At 35.1% G+C, this 17,749-nt stretch overlaps 2 protein-coding genes across 7 annotated transcripts; one reads left to right on the top strand and one right to left on the bottom strand.

The window, feature by feature from the left end:
• Nucleotides 1-5,067: 5,067 nt before the first annotated feature.
• LOC113704404 (uncharacterized) lies at nt 5,068-9,739 on the top strand. 6 transcript variants are annotated; one of them, XM_027226330.2, is made up of 3 exons: nt 5,068-5,419; nt 5,987-6,059; nt 7,599-9,739. In XM_027226330.2, exon 3 carries the CDS (start codon nt 7,623-7,625, stop codon nt 9,588-9,590), a length of 1,968 nt encoding a protein of 655 aa, XP_027082131.1. In that variant the 5' UTR covers nt 5,068-5,419; nt 5,987-6,059; nt 7,599-7,622; the 3' UTR covers nt 9,591-9,739. The 6 variants fall into 6 exon arrangements, with proteins under 6 accessions (XP_027082131.1, XP_027082128.1, XP_027082118.1 ...); XM_027226327.2 differs by having other exon boundaries at nt 5,972-6,059; XM_027226317.2 differs by having other exon boundaries at nt 5,069-5,419; nt 5,987-6,557.
• A 615-nt stretch (nt 9,740-10,354) lies between these two features.
• On the bottom strand, nt 10,355-17,430 carry LOC113704431 (4-diphosphocytidyl-2-C-methyl-D-erythritol kinase, chloroplastic/chromoplastic-like). Its single transcript, XM_027226336.1, has 11 exons — nt 17,095-17,430; nt 16,901-16,996; nt 16,734-16,802; nt 16,404-16,508; nt 16,258-16,314; nt 15,961-16,161; nt 15,528-15,620; nt 15,346-15,445; nt 14,383-14,482; nt 11,345-11,430; nt 10,355-10,748 (listed from the first exon to the last, which is right to left on the bottom strand). Exons 1-11 carry the CDS (start codon nt 17,308-17,310, stop codon nt 10,648-10,650), a joined length of 1,224 nt encoding a protein of 407 aa, XP_027082137.1. The 5' UTR covers nt 17,311-17,430; the 3' UTR covers nt 10,355-10,647.
• Nucleotides 17,431-17,749: the final 319 nt, after the last annotated feature.

The raw sequence follows: 17,749 nt of genomic DNA, 5'->3' as shown, positions 1-17,749 counted from the left end.
AGTAATTTTGAAGTTGTTGAAGTTTTGCGTTATATCTCCTCTTGTTTCTTTCTTTTTCTTCGTTGGGCACTCATTTTTGTAGTACATCATTTGACCACATTCGTACCATTTATCTCCTTACTTCTTGTTGTTGCTTGATCCTCTTTTTTTTTAAATCTACTATTATTGTTAAAGATTTTCTTAATGGTTTTGATCATGAAAGCTATATCATTTTCATCATCTTCTTCTTGTAATGCTTCTCGTGAGAGATTTTGAGTAAATCATCTTCTTCTTGAGTGATTGTGAGTGCAATGCTTCTCACGAGTCTAACTTCCTCTTGATCTTGCAGTTTTGATTTTAACTTCAATTCATAAAAGATTAGTGAATTGACAAGAGATTCAATAGGTATGAAATTCAAACCTTTTGCATCTTCAATAGCCGTAGTTTTAGGCCCTCTTTGATAATCCAATTTAGCACTTAAATTTAATAGATTCAGATCTTAATATGTTCGACACGTTTGATAACCAAAAATTAAATATCTGAAGTAATTAAGTGGCACTGAATTTCTTAAGCAAAACCTACTCCCAAAAATAAGTGATAAGTTATTCACTTATCACTAAATGTGATATATACTCAAATATATTTAATTTAATATTTAACAATTCAATAACTTAATGAATTCAGACTTCATATTTCAGTTTTCAGATTTCAATTTTATCAAATGCATCCTTAGTTTTTTAATCCTTAAGCAAAGTATTTAATTTTTTTTATTTCTTTCACCCAAAGAGTATTCTTTACCAAGCACTTTAAGTTTTTTAATAATGTCATTAAATCTATAATGCACCTTATCATTATTTTTATGAGGTTCCAAATTAAAAGATTCATATTTAATAACAAGTAACGACTTCTTTAGTTCTCTAGCATCATTCCTACCTTCATAAATTTCTTTCAACTTATTCCAAATCTCTTTGGTCGGCGTACATTCTTTTGTCCTTGTAGAATCATTGGCATCTGAAAAATTATACAAAACATTCATATCTTGGCATTAGCGATGTGATTAACTTTGTTTTGAGTACTCAATTCATTTCTAGTTTTGGCCTAAATCTATCTAAATCTGCATCTAAAATGGTGGTTGCATAAGGTCTCTCATTAACTATATATCACAACTCAATATCTATAGATTGCAAAAATATTTTCACACGTTCTCTCCAACTAACAAAATTTACTCTATTAAACATAGGAGGTCTAGTAATAGATTGTTCCTCTGAAAATAAAGTATTATTTGTTACCATCTTTACTCCTAAACTGATTGAGTTTAATCTCTAGAAAATCAAATTCTGATACCAATTGTGAGGCCTAAAGCAACCTAAAATAGTGTCGTGTATTAGGTTGTTCATAAATCAAATTAGTAATATCAAATATTCATCTAATTTTAACTATCCAAATTAACCTAATTAAGCACACACTTAAGTCAAGAAAGAGCAAGTAACGATGGAGTAATTAAACTAGACACGACAATTAAATGAAAGAAGAGTAAAATAAACTAAAAGATAGATAAACTAATTTATAGTGGTTCGGTTCTGTTGCTGGCACCTACATCCACTCCCAAACTTCGCCAAATTTGGAATTCAATCCACTAAGAGATTTTTCCAGTGTTGGTGAAGAAAATCCAACTTGTACAAAAAAAGATCATCCTTAAAAAAATGTGGGTAGGAAAACATTTACAACATATCAACAAGCACTAAAAAGAAAAGTTAGAAAATATTTTCACTGACAAACCAAACACCAAAAAGTTACAAAAAAGGGTATTTGGAAAATATTTTCAATGATTAACCAAATACTGAAAAATTATAGAAAAGAGAGTAATTTTTCAAGAAAATAACTTTGATGGAAAATATTTTCTTATTTTCAGTCCAACCAAATGAACCCTAAAACATAAGAAAAATGCATATTCACACATAACACATCAATTCGAAATGACTTTACTAAATTTTTGGAACTTAGCAACTTGAAAATCTGAAAAACAACTGGAAATTGAATCTTTTCCCTCTTATAGTTTTTGCTAGCTACAGTAAAGCCTCCATAAAATAATAACCTTGGAACCATACAAATTATATTAATTTAAAGAGGTACTAATTAATCGATAAATTAATAATTTATTATTTTATCTAGTTTACTTACAATTCAAAGAAATACTCATTTAATCAACTAGAGTTTCATTTGTTTTATAAAAATATGAATTATTCTATTAATAAAAGAAGGATAAAAGTCCGAGAAATATAAACCAATCAATATGTACCTAATTTGCAAGTATAATTTAATTTTATTAATGTCTTCAATATACGTATGTAACTAATATAAGTTTTCTATTATTAAAAGGTTAAAAAGACTTAGGAATACTAAATGACGGATGTCTACTTCTATTTTATTAAAAAAAATATGAATTTTTCTATTAATAAAAGAAGGCTAAAAGTCCAAGAAATATAAACCAATCAATATGCACTTGATTTGCAAGTATAATTTAATTTTATTAATTTCTTCAGTGGACGTACGTAACTGATATAATTTTTCTATTATTAAGAGGTTAAAAAGACTTAGGAGTACTAAATGATAGATATCTACTTCTATTTTATCAAATGGATATTACGTATACAAAGGACGAGGAAATCTTATTATAGTTAACAAATACAAAGTGTTCTTACACATCTCATTGTTAATATATCATTTTCATCTAAAAGGTGCTCATAAATCAATCATGGCTGATCAAATGTATCAAGCATTATGTGAGTATAATAGAGAGCATTCCACATGCACTTAAAAAACATTTACAACAATAGGTTTAAAAAAAAATAGACTCATATTTCAATAAAAATATGATATGTAATTTTAGTGAGTTATTAATTTATGATATGAATAGCACTAAAGGAATATGTAAGATTTTCAAAAAAATTATTATCTCATTATTTTATTAAAATTATTAATTTAACTCGTTAGCTCGAGTTGGCACAGAAAAAATTATTATTTAATAGAGGTTATTAATTTATTGAGTATTAATTTATAGAGATTTTACTGTAATTTTATCCAAAATCCAAGCAAGCTTATTGTCTAAGTAGCTTATTCTATGTATCCTTCATGCTTGATATACTCTGAGGAGGTTACAAAATGAAAATACTAATATAATAACAACATGTATAAACAATAAAAGAAGAGGTTAATGTGTTCCAAACTGAAATACAAATTTTAGCAAAATTTTAAAAAATTTTGTTGGTCATACATTTTATTATGCTGAAAAGAAAAAAAAAATTTATTCAAGTTTTTTTTAAAGAGATGCTCACTTTCGCGAGAAAGGATATAATATCCCTTTCACAAAATACGAAAAGCTTCTCATATGAATAAAATACCCTATTTCCTAAGTTATATGTGCTTGATTTGTTATTCAAGTTGTAAATTAAATTTTAATGTTTACAATATCTCAAAGAAAAAAATAGAAAAAAAAAGACAAGGAAAAATCTTACCAAATTCTAGATTAGAGATCTTTATCCAAATTTCTCAAGATAAAGATTGTAAATTTGTAATACCTTTATCCAAATTCCACGTAGACAGGTGTCCCATTTGTTACTCTTCGTTGCCACCAAAATATTATAAACTGATTTTCGTCATTTTTCATTATGTCTAATTGGATTGACTTCCCTAAGGGCTCATTATAATTACAAAAAGCACCTTTTAAAACTTGAAATTGCAATAATATCCTTTTAGATTGGGATAATGATATTTAGACAGACTCTTCTTCCTCACACATTCTCTTAATGTTTTCTTAGGCCAAATAGACAAGTCTATAGAACATTAAATAATTGTCCTAAAGTTATGCCATAATGCTGCTGAAACGTACTCTGAAGATTAATATCAACCTTAGCAATGATAAAAAAAAAAAATAGAGATTATTGAAATAAAATGAATGAATAATCTAGTTAGTTATTATTCTACTCAAAGTTGAAAACTTTACCTACATTGGATTTGCTGTAAAATATCACTAATTTCTCTTAATTTAAAGATTCATCCCAATTGGATTGCTATTTTTTTTGAAGTTTTTGTAAAAAAAAAAAAAAAAAAACTGTATTCTAACAATTTGATATGTGTGAGATAAACAGGTTATTGATAAATATGTTCTCTTAATTTAAATTTTTTTTGAGAAAAAATAGCAATCCAAACAAGGAGACTATTCCCCTCTCTACATATCATATCATATAAAAGAAAAAATGCATAAGATCGTGCATATCATTCTTTTTGTCTAGTTAATTTCGTTTAATTCAATATCTACTGGTATAGTTTTTAACTTTTCTTTAAATTACTTGTACATGGACGCTTAATCCTTTTCTAGACCTTATGCTTAGTAAACTAGACTTAAATCTTTTCTTTTTTTGGAAGGAAACTAGACTTAAATCTTTAAGCACAAATACTAATAATGTCCTTTCCATGTGGTTGCACCACAAAAGCTTGATTCATTGACTAGCAAAACTTAAAAATTCATTGAACAAACGAGTTCCTATCCCAAATAAAAGCTATCTCAATAGTTAAATTCCAATTGTTAAAAGTTTAAGTACAATTACAATTGGAAAATTTCTACCCCTATGGTATCGATTCTATCTAGCCAAGTCATGAAGCAATGTAAAACTCACAAGCAGTCCAAACTATTCAAACCCTTAAAAAAAGTCAAAGATTGACCATCTAAATAAAAAGCGAATACGAAAAAATAGAACGAAGGAAAATCTTAGGGCAATTGCAGATTCAATGAAGGTAAGAAATAATCTTTGTCTAAATTCACAAGCTCAAGAGGTAAATGAAAATGTCGTTAACAAATAAGGGAATGCGATTACGATTAACAATCTGTTTCGGTTTTTCACCCCCAATAAACCACAAATGTGTGCGAAATTTTTTGTAATTAATCCAAAAATCAAGGGCAAAAACGTATAATAATAATAACAATAATAATAATAATCAAGCCCAATTCTTTTTTCAATACCACTATGGAGTAAGCTTTAATTTTTTCCCCCCAACTCCACCCTCCCAAAATGCTAAATTCCCAATCACCAAAATTCAATCAATCAATCCATCCAATCTCTCTCTCTCTCTCTCTCAATAACCAAAAACCCTAATTCCATCGATTCAGTTTCATATCAGCCTCGCATTAGCTATCCCACCCCCCAACCCCCCGTCTTTCTACTACCCCATATCCCGCCCCCCAATTCCCCTCCCCCCCTTTCTATATCCATATACTCATTCATATCTTCTCTCTTTTTTCTTTAATTTTTCTCTCCTTCTCTCCACCTCAAGCCCCCGGGCCTTCCTCCTTCAATTTCTTCACATTCATTCACACCATCACCGACTCAATTTTTCGATCGATCCGTCCCTCCATCTCTGCCATCTCTCTTTTCCGTTTCAGGTATCCAATTCCCCCCCGCCCCACCACCTGATCGATCTTTTTCTGTTTTGCCTCCTTATTTTTTTCCCCTAGGGTATGTGTATGCACGTGGATTTATGTAACTGTTGTTTTCTTTTTGTTTCTGATTGGTGGCTTCTGATTCCTTTTTTCTGTTAGCCTTTGGTGGTGTGGGAACTTCTGGTTTTTTTTTTTTTATTTAATTTGATCGAATCTTATATGGTGGAAAAGTTGGTGTTCTTTGATCCGCATGCCCATGCCGCAGTTGAATTGCTTGTGTCGTGTGGCTAATTGTGCGATGGATCAATTTTTTATTAAGGGGAATTTTGATTGATGAATTGTTGAATAGGCGTGTTTGCTTGTAATATGCAATTGTATCATGTTAGTTTGCTTGAATTTAATTGATTTGTTGTGTTCTTCTGAGAATGTGATTGTTGGTTGCGAGTTTTTTGATTTTTTTGGTCTAATTTATGGTTATAATCGAATGATTTTGATTGTTTTCATTGTTTCTTGAGGTGGGCAGCTATTTTTTTTTTTTTGATTGATTTTTTTTAGTTTTGAGGTTCTTAGCTTTGCTGAGGAAGGACGGCAACAATGGTGATGCAGTTTCTTGACTTTTTTTCCTACACGTGTATACAGTCAGGTACACGTGTATACAGTCAGGGGATTGCAATGTGTTCTTTACACGTGTACATACTCAGGAGATTGCAATTTGTTTATTTTACACGTGTACAGAGATTGAATGTCGACGTCGACCGACATCTAGTTGGTGCTTTAGTTACGTGTCTTGATTTTGTTGATGAAGTGAAGGTGGGGGCTCCACTTTTTTTACCCATTGATGTGTGTGTCAGTAAGTTGTATGATGTATGTTAGGATCATCAGCTATACGCTTTCTGTTACTTGGCTTCTAGAAAAATTTGTTTGACCAAACAAGTTCAATGTGCTTTAGATCTATGAAAAGCCGAAATGTTCTATTAGATAGCTGTTGGTGGATATAGGAGGATTTTAGGTTTGTATCTTTATAGAGGATATTCAAATGTGGGAATGCAGGCGTGTAAATGTTTTATAGTGTTAAATTTCTTTGGGAAGGAATGACACTGGCATCAAGATAGAGCCTCCTGGATAAGGCAGAATTTGCTTGGTAAGTGTGACTAGTTTGAGACGTCAATACGGAAATCCATTTCTAATCTTATCTCAGTAACAGAAGTTTGGCCTAGCATATATGCTTTTCTACCTGCATAGTTATATAAGTATGCTAAAACAAGTATGTCACTGAATGTAACGGTGGAGATAGTTGCACAAATAGGTTGTTTATTTAGCTGGATTTTATTCCGAGTAAGCATGCTTTTGAAAATTGGAGCGCCATGTAAAATGTAGGTAAGGAAACTTGTGAACTTTTGAATTTGAAAGCAGTTGGGAGAGTTGCAGTTTTTATGGGAGTAAGTAATGTGGAAAGAGTACTATTTGAATATTTAACGAGAAATTGACTGATCATTGGGAATAGGATGGCTAGTATACTATGGTAAAAAGCTGACTTCAATGGGTGTCTATGTCTCTGGATTCTTGATTAGTTTCTTATTGATTCTTCTATATTGCACACAATTTCTGTGGTGATCCTGTTTTGTGCTTATTTTTTATGTCACACACTCACACTCACTGGACTTCATCCATTCCATTGTTTTTGCTTCAGTAATGACTACTTTTTAATACTTTACTCTTACGGGTCACATATGTACTTCGAAGTTATTTAGAATTCATACTGTTGCTATAGACATCAGTAACCTGGTTATCTGGAAAAGAAGCTGGGTGGAAGCAGTTTTGCATTCAAATCTTGCTTCTGGTTTGCTATTTCTGGTGTTGACATTTTGAGCCCTAGTTGGCAACTGAATAATTTTTGGTTTCCTGTTTGTGAAAATTTAGTTTTGCAGGTGTTACTTGTTATTTGTTTATTTCTGTCGTATGTGGCATCAGTTTGCAGAATTAGCACCACTCTTCTCGTAAATGTTTTTCATCACATCCATGTATGCACTTTTTTTTGTATTTTCTAATAGTTGCTTTTACTGAACTATGACATTTGTTGGAAACTGAAACTGAGATCTTGTAAATACCCTGTTCATTGCAGCCTCTTTTGCCCGTAGTTTGTTGCAGTTAAACTAAATTGGGTCTTGCTTACGGTGTGCAGGAATTAGAAATAGAGGCCGAGGAGATGTCTCCAGCATCCAAAGCTAAATCAAAGGACAAGAAGGCGGTAAAGGAACCTTCAAAGGCTTCTTCAAAGTCTTCAGGCCATGCTAACACAGGAGCTGGGGTTCCTGCTAGTGGATACAATCCACTTTTGGGAACATTCCACACAATTGAGACAGCACCATCATCATCCCCTGCCCCTCTTCATGTTAATGGTAGATTCCGGAATATAGATGAGACTGATGATCACAGTGGGAACTCATTTGGGACCGGTGTTGAGTATGATTCTGTTTCTAACAACGGTAGTTGGTCTGGTGAGTCAGAAGATCACAAGGAAAAAGCATCGCATCCACCTACCCGTCAGGAAACAGTACCTGGAGCTGACAATGATAAGCGAGAAAAAATTCGTCAAAAGAATGACAGGAAGCATCAGCGCCAGAAGGAGAGGCGAGCCCAAGAGTTGCATGAGCGGTGCAGTGGCTATCTCATGTCAAGAAAGCTAGAAGCATTGGCTCAGCAGCTTGTGGCAATGGGTTTTTCTCAAGAACGGGCAACAATGGCTCTCATTTTAAATGAAGGAAGAGTAGAGGAATCAGTAGCATGGTTATTTGAAGGAGGTGAAGAAGCAGATAAGCATAGGGAACATAACCTTGATAGTGGGAGTAATTTGAAAATTGACATATCAGAAGAGCTTGCTCGAATTGCAGACATGGAAATTAGATACAAGTGTTCCAAGCAGGAAGTAGAAAGGGCTATAGTTGCCTGTGAGGGTGATCTTGATAAGGCAGAAGAATCTCTGAGAGTCCAGAAACAGGACCCTCCTTCTGCCCCACCTAAGCCAGAAGAAACTGGTGATCCACCTACCATAGGCAATGGCAAGCTTCCAGTAGCTGCAAGTCAGAATCCATTGAGGATACAATCCAAACCTTCTCCAGCAATTACCATACAGCAAAAAAGAGATGAGAAAGATTTCAATTACACCAGAATTGCAGTTACAACAGGGCCTCCACTGGATCCTGGAAACAAGAACCTGCAGTCGTTAAAAAGGATTCAACCATCAAAAATGGAGTGGGCCAATCCGCAACAAATTGGTGTTCCGGCAGAGAAACGGTGGCCAATTGCTGGATCAAATCCTTCTGTTTCTTACTCTTTGGCGTCATCATTGCAGGCCTCACCTGCACCTTCTAAAGTGGAAGCTCGATTTGTGACTCTTGGAAGTGAACTGAAGAATCTACAGATAGGGTCTGTCAGAGAACCTGTAATAGTAATGCAGCGCCCGCAGAACATGAATGTAAAGCAGACGCCTAGTACAAGTGTAAGTTCATCTTCACCTGGGACAGCTGTGGGATGGTATCCAAATAGTATGGAAACTTTGAAGCCCAATGGATTAATGCCCCCTGTTTCTGGTGCAAGAAGTTTAAGTCCAAACAGTGCAAGTACAAATCAGCTGTACAACCAGTTTCAGTATCAGCCTCAGCAGCAGTTTGTGTCGAGCAGTGGCCCGATGGAATCCCCAGGTATAAGCCGTGGAAATGGTTTATGGAGCAGAACAGGAGCATCTCCGACACTTGCTCCTGCATCCAATCTGGGTCTTTTCTCGGGGCTAGGCACTAATGGCTCGTCAGGCTCCTCATCTCCCGTGGACTGGAATACAGGTGGCTCAATGATGCAGTTAGATTACACCAACATTGACTGGAGTTTGGATCGTGGGTCTTCCATTTCAAGGCCGGGTGGTTTGTGGCCTGGGATGAACTCATTCATGCAAAATGAGGCTCCTCGTACATATGATTCATTTTCTTCTGGAATGGGTGTAAAGTCTGCCATGAGACCCGTCCTGTCCAATGGGAGTAGGGTTCCAATTGCAGGGCTGCAGGATGGAGTAGGTCCTTCTGAAACGTCAACGAGTGGTTCTCGTGAGTGGACTTCCCCCTTTGAGGAAAAAGACCTTTTCAGTTTACCCAGACAGTTTGTTTCCTCCCCCTCTCTGTAGGATGGCTGGGAGGACCTAAAACAATAAAAGGAAAAAGAAAAAACAAGAAACTGTGCTTGAATTTCATGTTGGTGTTGGTTCTGATGCTTTTGCCCGTTTGATTGTCATTGGTCAACCTTAGTGGAAAAAGCATCTTAAGTCTTCGTTTATTGTTCTTCTGGTCCTTTTCCTTGTCTCCAATTTTTTTTCCCATTTGTTTTTGTTTTATATATTTTATATTTGCCATAGCGTCAAAAATCATTGCATCTACCAGAGCAAAATAATGCTTGTTTCACTGATGTTCGAATTGTGCTCTGGAAGAGTGTAGGGAAAACCCCTATTGGCACTCGCATCATTTTGGTTTTTCTGGTGGTTTAGCCAATTTCCCAAAATTGAGGTATATTAGGTTAATGATTAATTGTTAATGGTTGCAAATGCAATTTTTGAAACTTAACGGCTACTCCCTTTAGTCCTCGCTTCCTAGAGTTGGTGGGATTTGGATGCGTTCGGGTAGGTTTAGTTGGTACATATTAGGCATCAACAATTAGTAGAAATTAGGTGTTTTTCTTGCCTCGTTCAATCACGATATTGACTTCAGGTGCCTATTGATGCATGATTGCAACACGTTGTATATCTTTCGTTTCTTTCTTCATGAGAAATGGGATTGAGCCATCCAAATCAAAGCAAAAGATTTGGTTGAATAGTCAAAGGGGAGACTTAATAGAATAGCAGCTTAGCAGAATGCAGCAACCTGGGTACTCGGATTTTCTTCAAGACAAAAAAAATACATGAGAAGGGCTGAACCTGCATTGAAAACTTTGCTGTCTTGTGAAAATCAAACATATTTAGATAATAGAGTATCCATATTTAAGTGTCCTTTTCAAAATGGCTCTTGGACCATTCCATTTTGAAACATCTCCTAAAGTTCATGGTAGGCACTATATAAATGAATTTCACAAATCTATGCAAATGAATTATGAGATGAGAATATTATGTCGACCCCCCTGCAGCCCCTTGAGTTCCATTGTCATGATACAGTTGCATTGTTTCCTTTGAAGCCAATTGGAAAGAAGCAAAACTATTCTGCTGTGCTGGAGAATTCTGTTGCTGAGGTGGTGGCATTTCTTAATACAGGTTCAGAGTACCACTGATTAGCTGGCCTAGTGATGAAATGGGCTTCTGCAATCAAATTGATCAGGTGTCAGAACAAGCTTAAGAAACAGACTCTTAAGACAAGTAGATTAATCTATTTTAAAAGCAGACAATCAAGAGGTCAATATGTAAGACTCCATCCTCCAATAAAAGTCAGTTACTTAGTAGGTAGAATAACACTTTAGGAGATGAGTACAGATGCTAATACATGGATACAAGAAATCTTTTAGGAGGCGGCATCTCATTTCTCAAGTGTAGGAGAGAGGAACTAGAGTAAATAACTCTTAGGAGATTGCATGAGCAGGTGATATTTTGCTTCACTTCAGGCAGGCTAATGTCATGCCCTTTCTATGATCTCTCTGAGGGTTAAGGGCATGATCGCTTTTCAACACCCTCAGATTCTTCTTTACTATTCTCAGTGCTCATCGTTCTTCTAAAATAAGATTACCACTCAGCTTACCCGACCGATAAACCTACCTGAAGCTGATAGTATGATCTCTTTGAAATGATATGAATACGTACCTCATGAAGTGCAATATAAGATGACTATGCATTCCATTTGTGCATGCAGAGACCGGATTTAGAATTTACTATGTGACTTTGATTGATTTGTTATGTCTCACCTGACAAGAATACATCCTTGTACTCATCATCATCATAGACAAATTGTGGGGGATCAGGAGAGCCAACTCCAACTATAGTGCTTCCGCTGCATAATAATTTGAGAGATGGTTATGCTTCTTATTCAAGGGTAAAAGTGGTTCTTGTGAAAGTACTCTCTGGCTTTTGCCAATCAAGTATTTAGGGTATCCTTAGCAGTCAATAAGACAAACAGAAGAGTTATACAACACAGTTGTACGTATTGCTGAACAATGAAGAGGAACAGATAAACAAATCGAATACTGAATAATGTGCTTTTTTTTTCAGTAGAAAAATAATGTGCTTTCAGATGAAAAAATGTTCGTGTTGAACATAGCCCCTTATATTTTGAGGTACTTGAACAGTATATGTTTGTTTTTAATTCTTCTGTCCATCGGACTCACACACCATTATGCTATCTTACTTGCAGCATCTTTACTCTTACAAAGCAAAAATCTAGGTTACACACACCTTTATGCTATCTTACTTGTTTCTTGGTCTCTCATGTGAATAATGTTTACACTTTATTTTGGACCAAGAATTCAATCAATCCTTAGAACTCAAGACTCAGCAATAGTTTAACTTTGATTAAACTGCATGAGAGGCAAATTGTCTTCAATATATTGAGCTAAAATTAATTCTTATGAAGGGGGAGTTGGGTGAAGATTAATAATGCATTTTTATCATAAAAAATATACCAAAGAGCAGAAAGAAGGAGAAGAAAATCTCAACATAGTATTCAAGAATGAGATTTTCTCCAATTTGTGATGGTGCTGAAATTTAGATCCCAATGGGGATGACTCTTGATTATTACACCAAACTAGGGAGATCACATTCTCCATATTATGCATGTATTCACTGCATGTCTACCTTACAGAGTATATGAGTCCCACCACTATACACTCCTCCTCATGGCAAGTAGCAAGATTCATGAGAACAATTGCCATAGCTGATATTCTTCTAACCGTATTATATAGAAAAATGAGAATACAGAACATGTTTACAGCTATAGTTCTACTATGTGTACGGTGTGTTCAAGCTAAGTACAGTTAACCATGCTAGAGCTTGAGATCAAGAAAGACTGCAAAGAACCAGTTTCTCGCATGATTCAAGGAGGACCGGCAGGCCCACATTTGAGGGTTTTTTTTTTTTTAAAAAGCATGGGAGGGGTGGGGTATAAGAAGTGGGAGGGGGAACTATTAAAAGAAATATATTAATCTATATGGAGCACAAAACTGTGGTATGATGTATTACACATTACATTATATGTGTGTGTGTGTATGTATATGTGCATGTATGTATGTATAGTAACAGAACTTGTTTATGACAGGGCATGGTTGCTGAGGTTTGCAAATATTTTGAACTGAAGTTACTTATATTTGTTCTGACAAATCAGAGCTCAAGTTTTTCCATCATGAACTTAATTTAATGATTGTCCAGTATTAACAATCTTGAGTTGCATGGGGTATTGAATTATTTCAGAGTATCTCAGTTTGTTTGCAGCCATAATCATATTCAGCATTCAATGCTGATCACCGCACTAGCATCATCTGCTTGTTAGGTGAGCATAATGCCACACTTATTAGGATATTAGATGACACTACAAGATTATTACACATTATTCGGAGGTGAAATTCTTGCCATGTTAGCCTCAGAAATTGACCATCTCCCAAGGCATAAGTAATAAGCCTGATTGAATATTCTTAAGCCTTGAGGCATTCCCCCATAATCTCATTTGGATCTGGATCAAGTGAGGCAACACAAAAGAAGAAGTGCACAGTTTGAAGCTAGGCCCTATCAGAATTAAAATTGGTTTAAAGAACTAGGTTAAGAGGGATACTTTTTGTGCCAAGAGAGTAACTCAAATGGTTCAAATGATATCAGGTAGATGTGCATAGTTCAGCAATTCAAGTTGCATTTTCAACAAGACCATAAGAAATACTCAACTTCTCACATAGAGGATCAAGCTGATTATGAACACTTATAGGCAAAATAACTATCCCTTATTTTTCATTTCTTTTTTGTGATGTTTAACAATGTGAATCTCCACTTATACTTCTACATGGAAGAAAGCAGAAAAGCTCCTTGTGTTTCTTCAATGTTTGCAGAGGACCTAAAACTTGATGATCCGGATTATATTCAATAAAACTTTACCAATCTGAAACAATGAACACAAGTCTGCATCTAACATAATAGCATTGCAGACAAACATAAGAATCAACCTAGTGCAAACAGGTTACCAACATTTAAAGGGCTCCTTCCAGAACCTATTGCTTACAAATACATATTAAACTATCCAGCAGGATGATACATTTGTTTTTCCAGAAATATTAACCACATTAGTCATCTCTTTACTATAACGCACTATACCATAAATCAAAGAAAAGCTTTGGTTATTGTGATAGAAATGACATTTGTCTTTCAGGATTGAGGTAATTGTGCCCCAAGTAGATTGAACAAGCTTGGATCATAACAGGAACAGCCAGGTTTTGGTTAAATTTGAACCAGCATAGCTGTTCTTGTTAGTGAATCAGATGTCAGCCCAGGATAAGGTTTCAAAGAAGTACATCTGGTTTTCTCACAGATAATTAGTCTGGAGATCATAAAAAACTCTAAGTTTTGCAGAACCATCTATAAAGTGACACTAGCAAGCATCACGGTTTCTGGGGCTATGACCATGTCTTCCTTTGTTAAGATCAATTCCACATCTAAAATAGGCAGTCTAGAATGCGTGCACAAACAGATCTCATTTGAGATCACAAGAGTTTCTAATCTTATTGTTAAGTAATTATGTTTCGTGCACAAACAGATCTCATTTGAGATCATAAAAGTTTCTAATCTTATTGTAAAGTAACTGTGACTCATTAACTGTTAAATGAACTATCAAAATGGAAAGGAAGTAATTTTGATCATAAATAATAAAAAATATGAATGCTAAAAATGAGACAATAGGATACTTTAGATATGTATTGTTATGTGCAAACACTTGAAGGTTAAGACATCAACGCGAGCAATGTTTTACCTCCCAGACATAAAAACGGCGTCATATTGTCCTCGACCAGCAGCACCTACACGCTGCTTCAATCTTTTCAGAGAAGGCAGGACTTCAAAAGCAGGAGGTTCTGCAACAGAGGCATGAACAGATGTTTAATCAACCAAGAAAAAATAGTCTAATTGAATATTACATGGTACAGAAGTATGCAATCTGTTTTGGATTTTAAATGTTTTTCTAACTGCAGGCGTTCCAGAGTTGTATGCCATGGACGAGAATTTGGTGCATAAATTCAGTTGCGAGTTCCTCTAGATGCAGCTAAGCTTTCATCTCACAGTATTATAAATCCAGATTCTAACTTATATGAAAAAGGTCCTTACAAACTAAAGCTGTTCACCACAGGATCTGTCTGCAGAAAAGGACACATGCTAAGCTGCGGCTTATCCCCCTAACCTCAACTCCATACTGTTGTATAAAAACTTGCAAAGTCAATATGATCTTCCATGGAATCAGTGTCCGAGATTTGACACCTCAATGAAAAATTTACTAAAAATGACCACCTTTTCCCTCTTATATGAGCTCAGGAAGTACACATAACTGCTTAAGGGTCTTCTAATCATGCATAAAGTTTTCAAGACAGTTTCCTTCAGTTGCACAGTTGCTTCAAAATGTGAGCAGGCCTAAATTGGAATTTAGTGGACCATTATTACAGATACATAAGCAAAGTCTAAGCAACTCTTCATCCAGTCTAAGGATGATCCATGAGTATACATATATTGCATACCAGATTATGGTTGATCACCACCCATCACCAAGTCATAGCATGTACCTAGACTAAGTAAAAGAAAACAATTTCCTTTTTTGTCATAATAAAGACATTTCAGTGAAAAAAAAGTTTAAGAGAGCAAATAATTTTGCATTACCAGAATTAAGTACATCAAAATAGACACCTAGATGCAGGGGGATGGGAAGATAACTTCTTTGAGTTCATACCTAGATCATTGACACAAACATCTTGAGATATTCCTCCTGTTGAGATCTTTTCTAACAAGATCAATGGGTCGATCTTGCTAGTTTCATCCAACCGCAGCCGCTGATGTATAAAATGTTGTTTTGTCAAGATTCATCCAACCTACTGCCATTAAAGAATTTTCACTAAGTTTATGACTTACTACCTTGTAAACTTCAGCTGTAGAACATGCTTCTGGAGGTTTTATCAGAACCATTGGAATGTCATACCCTATCGGTGAGGGAATATCTTGAACAACCTGAATACATGTCATTGTTAGGGAGTATTCTGAGCAAAGCATTGACTTTCCTCCTGGCAAATATGCCATTATGCGTGCAGTTAATATTCTTTGCATGATAAACAAAACATACACTTCATAGGGTAGCCATAACAACTATGTCAAATTAAACAAGTAAAGGATCATTAACTGCAAAAGAATGTTTTTTTCAGAATGTGGAAAGTATTTGTTCAGGTTCTTGGGGGATAACATGCCAAGACTAGGTTGCCAGGAAATGCAAAATATGGACTTGGAGGTATATGTATGAAAATCAAAGGACAAAATTTAGTAAACACACTGTGCATGTCCAACTCAGACGTACCTCGCCTCTGCCTGTACAATAAGCTGCTCCATTGGAGAAAAAGAAAGGAATGTCCGAACCAATCTCACTTGACCATTCTTGGAGATCCTTTTCACTAGCAATACAACCAGAGAATTGATTTGCTGCCCATAAAGCAGTTGCAGCATTACTGCTACCACCACCTAAGCCCGCTCCAGTGGGAACCCTTTTATCAAGATGAACCTGTTCAAAATTTAAAAAGATAATTCACTCAAATTCAGCTATAAAACTTATGTGCAAAAGAAGTTATCAATCAGAAAAACTTATCACAAACTTTACCCAAAAGAAGTTGTCAGTGCCAGTCTTTTTCCTATATAGATTTAGGGCCTTTATTATCTGCGCAAGGGTGGGGCAAGAATGCGAAATTACAACATGAGACCAAAAAAAAAAAAAACTAAACTCAAGACAAACGCTTTCAAGCTCACCAAATTTCTATCATCAAGGGGAACTCCTGGAGCATTGGTCGATAATCTGTCATTTAATTTTGACGGTGCTAGAGAGAACTTAATTTTGTCTCCTAGACTAATAACCTGAAGGATTGCAGAAGTCCAATCAAACCAACATTAGCAAACCATTCAATAATCTAAAATCACAGAACACTTGAAATACATACAACATAGGCCTTTCTAAGTTCTGTAAATATTGATGTGGTTATTTGGCGTTGTTCTAGTTAAAAAGAACATCTGCGTATATTTTTTCTTTCTTTTTGTTGAATACTAGATTTGCGAGCAATAGGAAACGGAAGGTACACATACATGAAAGAGAGATGCCAACTCATGATACCCATCTTCCCTTTTGCCAGTTATTCTCAGAAAAACATTTATCTGCATCCCAAAGACAGAAGATTTAAAAAGTAAAACAGACAGATTGAAACATAATCAATAGAGTCAATGCTGCAAGCAATAAACTTAGTTAACCTTACCTTGCAAGGTGAAAACAGAGTTAGCCTTGTAAGTCCAGCATTCTTATCCACTTCATCAGCTAACTTATTAAATTTATCCTCAAGATCATACACTATCTAAAACAACAACATTTGAAAAGAAGCCCACAGCTTTATTGTCAAATCTAGGCAAAAATACTGGACAAGAAAAGCAATCCACTAACTTAAAACCGTACCTCTACTTGCTTCTTGCCAGAAGTTGTTGAATCAGAAGAAGCTTTGACTACAAGGGTCCTTCCAAATTGGGATTTTTGTCCCAAAAATGATGACCCTTTTGGCCTATAAGTGGGAGATAGAGAAATACTTCCTTTCTTGAAAGAATTGAGTTGGGTTCTGCCATTTTTGCAGGAGATGTAAAGTTGCTGACCGCAGAGAAATTGAGCGGAAGCCATAACTGGGACAGAGATTTCTCCTGCAATGCTATGCTCTACTGTTTTGGGGTACTGAAACACATGGAAAGTAGGTGGGAATTTTGTTAACTAAAGGACAATTCAATGAGTCAATTGATATATGCTTTGTTTGAATATCCTGTTGGACTTCAAGTTGTATCTTTGTCCTATCCTCTCAGCTCCCAAAAAATAAAATAAAATAAAAAGGAGCAGAAATAATTGGGATTTGGAGTGTGCAACTCGTGGGCTTTAGTTTAACTTTACGGTTAATCATATTTTATCCCCTTAAAAGAATATTCCATTTTTCAGTTTACCCTATAATCTTTAAATTTGCTCACTTAACCCCCTTTAGGACAAAATTATCCTTGCATTATTTTGACTTTTCATTTACCTTGTTTTCCTTTCTTTTATTTCTTTTTCTCTTTCTTCTTTATTTAATTCT

This window comes from Coffea arabica, chromosome 1e (genome assembly GCF_036785885.1).
Source record: "Coffea arabica cultivar ET-39 chromosome 1e, Coffea Arabica ET-39 HiFi, whole genome shotgun sequence".
NCBI classification, from domain to species: domain Eukaryota; kingdom Viridiplantae; phylum Streptophyta; class Magnoliopsida; order Gentianales; family Rubiaceae; genus Coffea; species Coffea arabica.
Note: the sequence above shows the minus strand (reverse complement) of the source record. Positions and strands in the feature narration are given on the sequence as shown.

Excerpts from the sequence above, each read along its gene's own strand:
- LOC113704431 (XM_027226336.1), bottom strand. The coding sequence starts at position 17,310 with ATGGCTTCCGCTCAATTTCTCTGCGGTCAGCAACTTTACATCTCCTGC. Across the intron at positions 16,997-17,094 it reads CTGGCAAGAAGCAAGTAGAG|ATAGTGTATGATCTTGAGGA; the intron begins GTACGGTTTTAA and ends TTGTTGTTTTAG. Across the intron at positions 16,509-16,733 it reads AGTTGGCATCTCTCTTTCAT|GTTATTAGTCTAGGAGACAA; the intron begins GTATGTGTACCT and ends GCAATCCTTCAG.
- LOC113704404 (XM_027226330.2), top strand. The coding sequence starts at position 7,623 with ATGTCTCCAGCATCCAAAGCTAAATCAAAGGACAAGAAGGCGGTAAAG.